Genomic DNA, 7,820 nt, shown 5'->3' with positions numbered 1-7,820 from the left:
TCGGCCTGCAGGTTCCGAGACGAAACTGAGGGGCCAATCCTCTCGGAATAGATACCACGAGAGAGGAAGAGAGAGAAAAAAATACCTCCAGGGCCGCGAAGCCGCAGACTGCTATACAAGTACAGGCGCAGATACAGACAGGGCGGAGGAAAATAGCCTAATGCGCCAGTCTCCATTGGCTCTCTTGACCAGGCCGACCGACGTTGGCGCCATCCACGACGGGGAGAAGCATGGGACACCTGGGGAGGGGGCATGATACCTGGGGAAATCAAGCCAGCCGTGCTCCCAAGCCAGAGGCATTCCATAATGTACCTCTGCCACCAAGGTCCGACTCGCGGGCACGTTGCCGTCATGCAAAAAGGTCTGCAGCAGTCCATCCTCTCAACGTGCGAGGACGCGCGAAACTCGAGTCTTCCCGTCGCAGACGGAGGCTATCGTCAAAAATTGATACCGCGATGTTGACCTTGGCCGCAGGTGACCATGCGAGATGGCTGGCAGGTGAGAGAACGATGTGGTGGGGGTACACCGGAGCACACTGACAACCTGCATGGCAATCCCACCCCCCCTGAAGTGGTATTCGGGGTCCTTATCTCGAACTCAAGACTGGCTGGGCTTTTAGGTTGGCAAGGAATCCAGGTTGCCAGGCTCGACACCCCTTCACCCACCCCACCTCCCTCTTCCCCAGGACACAGAGCATACGAGCACAGAGGTTCTCGTAGATAAACCGCCCTTGCCCCTCAGCTCTCCCTCCTCTCGACGATCTGATTGTTTTACTTTTCTGTCCTTCTGGTCCAGAGATAGATTTCTGCTCCTTTCCTCCTTCACAATTGTCCCCCCGCTAACATCGCGATAATCCGCAAAAATGGTGAGACCTGTTCCCCCTTCACCCCACCATCTGCTTGCCGCGCTCTGGCGCTCCACATCTCCGGAGCCGGACCGGCGGCGTCCCACAATTTCCCACCGGAATCACGCACACGATACTAACATGTTGTCGCAGGCGACTCCCTCCTCCAACATTTCCAGGACCGACACTGTGAGCTCACGATCGAGGCCGGCGCATGATTTCTGGCCATGCTGACGCGACATGACAGTTGTCGAAGTACCTGAAGCTCGACCAGAAGGGCAGCATCATGGCCGAGTACATCTGGATCGATGCCGCTGGCGAGACTCGTTCCAAGTCCCGCGTAAGCAACTCTACAAGAGCCCACGTCAGCCGCGGGGCGGCGCGATGTTCCGACTGCTAACATATGTCACGCGACACAGACGCTGAAGGAGAAGGGGTACACGCCTGATGACCTTCCCACCTGGAACTTCGACGGTTCCTCCACCGAGCAGGCTCCCGGTGACAACTCTGACGTCTACCTCAAGCCCGTTGCCGTCTTTCCCGATCCTTTCCGTGGCACTCCTAACATCCTCGTCCTCGCCGAGTGCTGGGATGCCGACGGCTCGCCTAACAAGTACAACTACCGTTACGAGTGCGCCAAGACCATGCAGGCTCACGCTGCGCTCGAGCCGTGGTTCGGCCTTGAGCAGGAGTACACCCTGCTCGACCTCAGCAACCGTCCTTTTGGGTGAGACAGCACCTTGCAGCCAGCAACAGTGTGTAACATAAGCTGACCCCCTCCCGCCAGCTGGCCCTCGAACGGTTTCCCCGCCCCCCAAGGCCCCTACTACTGCGGTGTCGGCGCTGGTAAGGTCGTCCAGCGCGACATTGTTGAGGCGCACTACAAGGCCTGCCTGTACTCCGGTGTCAAGATCTCTGGCACCAACGCCGAGGTCATGCCTGCCCAGTGGGAGTTCCAGGTCGGCCCCTGCGTCGGTATTGAGAGTGAGTTGCCCTGCCGCTTGCCACTGCCACCCCTCCGACGTGTATGCTGACCTGTATTAGTGGGTGACCACCTCTGGCTCGCCCGTTTCCTCCTTGCGCGCATCTCTGAGGAGTTTGGTGCCAAGGTGTCCCTGCACCCTAAGCCCATTCCCGGTGACTGGAACGGCGCCGGTCTGCACACCAACTTTTCCACCAAGGACATGAGGGTAGAGGTAAGCTCACATCGCGCCACCGCTCGGGAGAATGCGGCTAACAAGAGCAGGGTGGCATGAAGCACATCGAGGACGCGATCAAGAAGCTTGAGGGCCGCCACAAGGAGCACATTGCCGTCTACGGCGAGGACAACGACCAGCGCCTGACGGGCCGCCACGAGACGGGCGCCATCGATCAGTTCAGCTGGGGCGTCGCCAACCGTGGCGCCTCCATCCGCATCCCCCGCGAGGTCGGCGCCAAGGGCTACGGATACTTCGAGGACCGCCGCCCCGCCAGCAACTCGGACCCTTACAGGATCACCCACATTATGATGGAGACGTGCTTCGGCGCTTCGGACTAAGACATGGAAACAAAAGGCAGATACCCTCTTTCGCTACTACTCTGGTGTTGAGCTGGCACGGAGGTTCCGGGCCAGCTGCGCGTGGGTTAGATGTGGGTGCGCGGTAGCTTATTCCCCCAAATGAGAAATGGTGTTATGATCAATGATGAGATGATGTCACTCGCTGATGACACCAGCGGAAGAGTTCTTTGGGCATATAAGACCAAGCGGAGTGCTTTCTCTCATTGTAAGAATGGCTGTCCCGAGCTTGGGCACTCCTCGACTCGTCACATTGTCGGGCATCGTGTCAAGTTTGCGTGTGACACATGAGGCAAACTGCCCATCATTTTCAATGGCCTGTCATTACTGGCCGAGGGTTATCATCTTGCGGCCAGGCCCGAATGTACAGTCGCGCTGCTCAGACAGCCCCTTCCTATTGAATCGGGCCAACGCATGAAGAAGAAACCGTCGCGTGTAAACCGCGAACTGGGGAAAACGACATCTCCACACTGACATGAACCAAGCGGCATCTTCACTTTCGACATTTTCCCGCACACGGTGGTACAGGTCGAAACTCACAAAGTTTGCAGAGTTGATGCTGGATTCTGTTTGCGCACGTTCGTGAAGCGTATCACCACGGCATCTCGCGCAAACATAGCCATGGTCATGTCGCCTTGATAAAGATGCCTTGCCCCCCAAGATCCTAGCCACTTGATACTGGACTATGTTCTCAGCAGGAAAGGGCGTGCAAGTCTTGTCCTAAGCATTCCTGCCCGCGACCTACTTCTCCAGCGCTTCTATCTAGGACAGGTCATATGTCACCTAGCGAAAATGGCCATCTCGAGCTACGTTGGGGTCGGAGCCTGGATCCTCCAGGTCATTGACACAAGCTCCTGCAGAGACGGGCAGCCTGCTAACACAGAATACAGACCATCTTCGCCCTCGTCGCGCTGGCTCTGTCGATCGACCTTCTGAGGGGGCAACTTGACGGGGCCCCGCCTGGCTCGATCCAGTTTGCCGTCTTCGTGGGATCAGTAGGCCTCGTCGTGGCGCTCCTGGGGCTGGCTGGCATGTTTGTCGACAAGATACCTAGCAACGTCGTCATGGTGTTCGACGTGATGAGCGGTCTGCTCCTGATTGGCGGCGGCATTGTCAGTGTCCTTGCCGTGCGAACGGATGCCCGATGGTGGGGTTCGTGCTGACAGTCGTGCAGGCGTATGCCGTTGCTCTCGGTGGTATCGAGTGCGAGAGGCATGAGAGCTCGGACGAGGTTGTAGGGAAAGATTGGTGGGAAAGCCCAATCGTCAATGCAGGTTCTCAGAACTATCATGGAACCCGAAAACTGGACTTGCGGCGGTGTCAGAAGGCATATGCAAACCAGGCCATCCAGTTTGCATGTGCCGTCACAGCCCTGGGAACTGCATTCCTCTGCTATTTGGCATGGAGGAGGACTGGTGCAGGCTGGGCAAGGCCGGCCATGCCTTGAAAATGAAGTGCTCTGGGAACGGAGGACGTGACGACGCTTCGTGCAGGTGCGAAGATTCGTACCACACCGCGACTCCCGTTCGAATGCATGTAGTTTATCAGGAAGCCACCAGATTGGTCGTGTGCACACTTGGCAATTCGGAGGCGCTGAGACCTCTGTCTGTAAATCGCCGACGGTATGACTGCGAAACAGCGAATGTCCAGCATCGGATTCTTTGGCGGGGACGCAAACATCGTGCGTGGGCCACAAGTAGACACCAATGATGACCAAGGGGCCCGGGATCCTGCCGTCTTTCAGCGATGGAACTCATCTGGACACAGCACCAGTGATTCACGCCGCAGCCTTCAACTGGCTTGGCTTCTCATCGCAAGAATTGCTCAGTCAGTCGAGCATATTGCTCAATCAGTCGAGCATACTGCTCAATCAGTCGAGCACGTCAGTCAAAGTCTGTCTGAAACCACCCCCGCGTCCTGGACTGAGAGACGTCCACGGCAGGTAGAAATGGAAACATTTGGTATTGGGGGCCGGGAACGGAAGAAAACCCATCGAAAACGGATAACCCTCAGCAAGCCGCATAGCGGAGCCGCCGTTAAGTTAAAATACACATGACGGTGTTTTTTAACCCATACTGATGATGAAGAAGAAGAGAAAAGCGCAGGAGGAGCGACGACAAGAAATCTTTTTATGCTGCTGCAGAGTGGGGTTGGCGGGCCCCTGCCTAGCCCAGACTCGGCTTTTTTCTCTCTCTCTGCCTGTTCGCTGTTCGGCGCCGACCTCACTGTCTGGTCAAGTGAATTGCCGTGGTTCAACCGGCTGGACAGCTTGATAGTTGGCCTGTGCTCAAGCTGCCCAATACCCACCTTTTACTGTCCATGTTTGGATGGTGTCAATGAGTGATTGAGACGAAAAGTAATAATTTGGCATTCAGTCGCTAATGCTTCAGGAAGACCTCAAACAGACATATATGGAAGTTGGTCAAGAAACAAGACAGAACTCTTCAGCCTAAGCCATAGACCCATCAAGCTCAACGCCTCGAAACGCCTAAGGTGATCGGTAGGCAGGCATACTTACCTCACGGCCAATCATCGCCCCGTCGGTCACGTACATGTACACCTGCCTCAACGAGCAGCGCCAGCAGGTATGACGCCCTCACGTCATTGCCTGTTGTTCGGTTCCAAGCTCCCACAACAGCCGCCACAGTAAGTCGTCGCGTCTGCTGCGTCGAACGCTTGACCCGTAGCCTTCTCTCAATTTACCATCCTGCCACATTCACGATCATAAGAAGGGTCACTCTCACCACCATCCTTCAATTGCTCTTGTGTACCGTCAACTTCATCACCTCCAAAATGGCGCCGGTACCCATTGATCCGGACATCGAGTATGTTGATCGCATGCCTCGAGTTGTAAAATTCCATCCTGACAACACTCCAGCTATCTCGCGGTCGCGGCCGTTGGCAGCCACGCCACCAGTGTCGCCGTCCTGACAGCATACGTCGCCCGAAGCCTGTATCGGTCTTACACGTCGCTCTCGCCAGCCCAAGGAACGAGAGAAAGGCTCACGCGACGGTCGATCCTCACACCGCTTTTCGCAGGCCTCGCGACCCTAAGTCTTGCTCTGGCAGGCTATACAACCTCTAGATATGCGACCCTGTCTTACAAAGTCTGGGCCGATCAGCGCGCTCTCGAGATTCCCGCCAGGTCAGCCGCCAGTGCCGCCCTGAACCCGTGTTGCTCTCTGCTAAAGTTTCTGTCACAGAGTATATGGCGAGAAGGGCATTCTTCCCTATGACAACAACTCGACCCATGTCTACGTTGCCCGGTGGCTGACCGACACGCCTGTCTACCTGGACGCCCTCGAGATCGTGGCCGAGAAGGCGCGTCGCTACTGGTGGGGTCAGCAAGTTGAGCTCGCTACCATAGCTTGGAGCCTGTTGCTGTCCATCGAAGGCCGCAGGAGGAACATCCCGTTTCTCTGGGCGTACCTTGCCCTGGCGCATCTTGTCAACCTGTCTTTCGCCCAGAACTTGTTTTATCTTGCGCTGCTTCTGACACCCACGCCGATCGTCTCGGCGGGTGAGGGCCCCCCCACATCGGCACTCGGCAGGCTTCGGAACCGCCTGTTCCCTCCCAAGCCGGCAGGTTGGACGCCGAGCGTGGCACTTCTCATGGCAGCACTGACCCAGAGTTTCGGTGTGCTCTTCTGCGTTCCTGCCGTGGCAGGCAGCCCTGGCTTCCCTGCGCTGGCAGTCGCTGGGAAGGCGCTCACGTTTGCACCGCTGCTCATCCCAGCTATTGCGCCAGCCAGATGGGGCACCGTCCATGCGCCCCCTCGCGCTGGCTACGGTGACTTGACGGAGCTCTTCCGGTTTGTGTCCATGGCTACTTTTGGCCTGCAAGCCAAGGCAACCGTCCTTGGCCTGATCTACAACGCTCCAGATGCCCACTACCATCGCCACAGCAAGTTCCTTCCCTTTGACAAGGAGACACGCTCGACACTGGAGCAGACGACCATGGCGTTCAGTAAGATTCTTGGCTCTACGGCGGACCACCCTGTGGTGGCAGCTGCGGCATGGGACGTGCTGCTGAGTGGCGTCAGCTTGGCTGTCTGGGCCGCCGTTCGACCGTTGGACATCAACGACATACTGGCGTGCGCGACACCATTCTTTAAGAACAGAGTGCTGGACGCGGATGCTGCCGTTCACGCTGCTGGTGACATGGATGAGCCGTCTGCCGTTGTTGTCCGCAGCAGTGGCCGTACCACGCGGCCATCTGCGGCGAGCCTGTCGCCCGCCGCCGAGACGCCGGGTCCGAAACGCCGCGGACGGCCCCGCAAGATCAAGACGGAGGCAAACGATGTGGCCGACAGTGCCTACATCCCTTCGCCCACCGAAAGCGCGGCCATCATTGCCGGGGACCAGGTTCCCCAGGAAGACCTGGACTGGGAGGCCACTGCGCTGACCTGGGGCCTCAACGCTCTGGGCGGGCTTGGGCTAGGAAGCTCTGGCGTGTTTGGAGCGGAGTGTATTTCGCGATGATTACGAGATGAGAAGCTGCTGCTCCGAGAACTTACGATAGGAGGAACGTGCGAGCGGGATGGGCTTGCCACAGAGTCCAGACGTGGCCTTTTTCTGGTCCAACCCCCTTCCTACTACGGGGTAATTGAGGGGTAGATAGGAGAACACAAGACACGATACCCCAGATTACGATTCGACAGTGGCTGTCTGGGGAAGCAATTAGCAAGGTAATAATTACGTTGGTGAAATGTCGACTCGTTCGCCACGCCTCGCCAACTCTGTCAAGTCGCGCACGTAATCTCGCGATCTTCCGCTTGCCTCCATTTCAGAGCTCGCACAAACGCCGTGGTGCGTTTGAGTGCGTACGCACCCCACACGCATCTCCCGAGTGGGAAGGGAAAAAAAAAAGTCAATTCGGACTTGGCTTTTTCTTCAAGAGAGTGCCGCGATTCATGGTCCCTGTTCTGCTTGGCCACGGCCCTTTCCCCGCCGGCGCCATTAGAGGAGAGAGATGCGCGGGGAGGCATGCGCTCATTCGCGGACAGCTCTCCGGGCCTTTCGTCCTCTCTTCATCCGACTTTTTGCCTTTGCCAGCCTCTCTCTATTCCCCCCAAGGCTAACGAGGAACCGGGGGCGGACTCCGAGGACTAAAGCCGCCGACCCCGTCCCCGGCAGGGGAGCTGATGAGTCCGTCTGGCTCGCCGCATGCGGCACCCCTTGAGGCAGCTTGAGGCAGGGCGCGCGGCGTGGCAAAGTCGCTGCGAGGGGAAAATGTGCCAGATACGGATCTTATCATGGCCCGTTACGATGGAATGGAAAACGGCAAGAACTATAGACAGATACATGCACGGCGCAGCGCAGCAAATGGGCTGTTCGCTTAACAGAGCCTCAATCATCAAAGCAAGTAGCCACCTCTGCCGCGATGTTTCTCCCTCGCTATGCATGTTATCTGCTCTCTCT

At 57.5% G+C, this 7,820-nt stretch overlaps 3 protein-coding genes across 3 annotated transcripts; all 3 read left to right on the top strand.

Annotated features, from left to right (window-relative positions):
• Positions 1-862: 862 nt before the first annotated feature.
• Positions 863-2,381, top strand: VDAG_05884 (glutamine synthetase; the record flags this gene model as incomplete). Its single annotated transcript, XM_009655281.1, has 7 exons — positions 863-865; positions 998-1,033; positions 1,092-1,184; positions 1,264-1,571; positions 1,632-1,828; positions 1,889-2,040; positions 2,091-2,381. The coding sequence occupies 7 exons, from the start codon at positions 863-865 to the stop codon at positions 2,379-2,381; spliced, it is 1,080 nt and encodes a 359-aa protein (XP_009653576.1).
• An 810-nt stretch (positions 2,382-3,191) lies between these two features.
• On the top strand, positions 3,192-3,846 carry VDAG_05883 (uncharacterized protein; the record flags this gene model as incomplete). The annotated part of the gene is made up of 3 exons (XM_009655280.1): positions 3,192-3,236; positions 3,290-3,511; positions 3,574-3,846. The coding sequence occupies 3 exons, from the start codon at positions 3,192-3,194 to the stop codon at positions 3,844-3,846; spliced, it is 540 nt and encodes a 179-aa protein (XP_009653575.1).
• Positions 3,847-5,192: 1,346 nt separating this feature from the next.
• VDAG_05882 (uncharacterized protein) lies at positions 5,193-6,881 on the top strand (the record flags this gene model as incomplete). The annotated part of the gene is made up of 3 exons (XM_009655279.1): positions 5,193-5,224; positions 5,278-5,544; positions 5,603-6,881. The coding sequence occupies 3 exons, from the start codon at positions 5,193-5,195 to the stop codon at positions 6,879-6,881; spliced, it is 1,578 nt and encodes a 525-aa protein (XP_009653574.1).
• Positions 6,882-7,820: the final 939 nt, after the last annotated feature.

Source organism: Verticillium dahliae, genomic scaffold, assembly GCF_000150675.1.
Source record: "Verticillium dahliae VdLs.17 supercont1.11 genomic scaffold, whole genome shotgun sequence".
NCBI classification, from domain to species: Eukaryota; Fungi; Ascomycota; class Sordariomycetes; order Glomerellales; family Plectosphaerellaceae; genus Verticillium; species Verticillium dahliae.
This window is presented reverse-complemented; position numbering and strand designations above follow the sequence as displayed.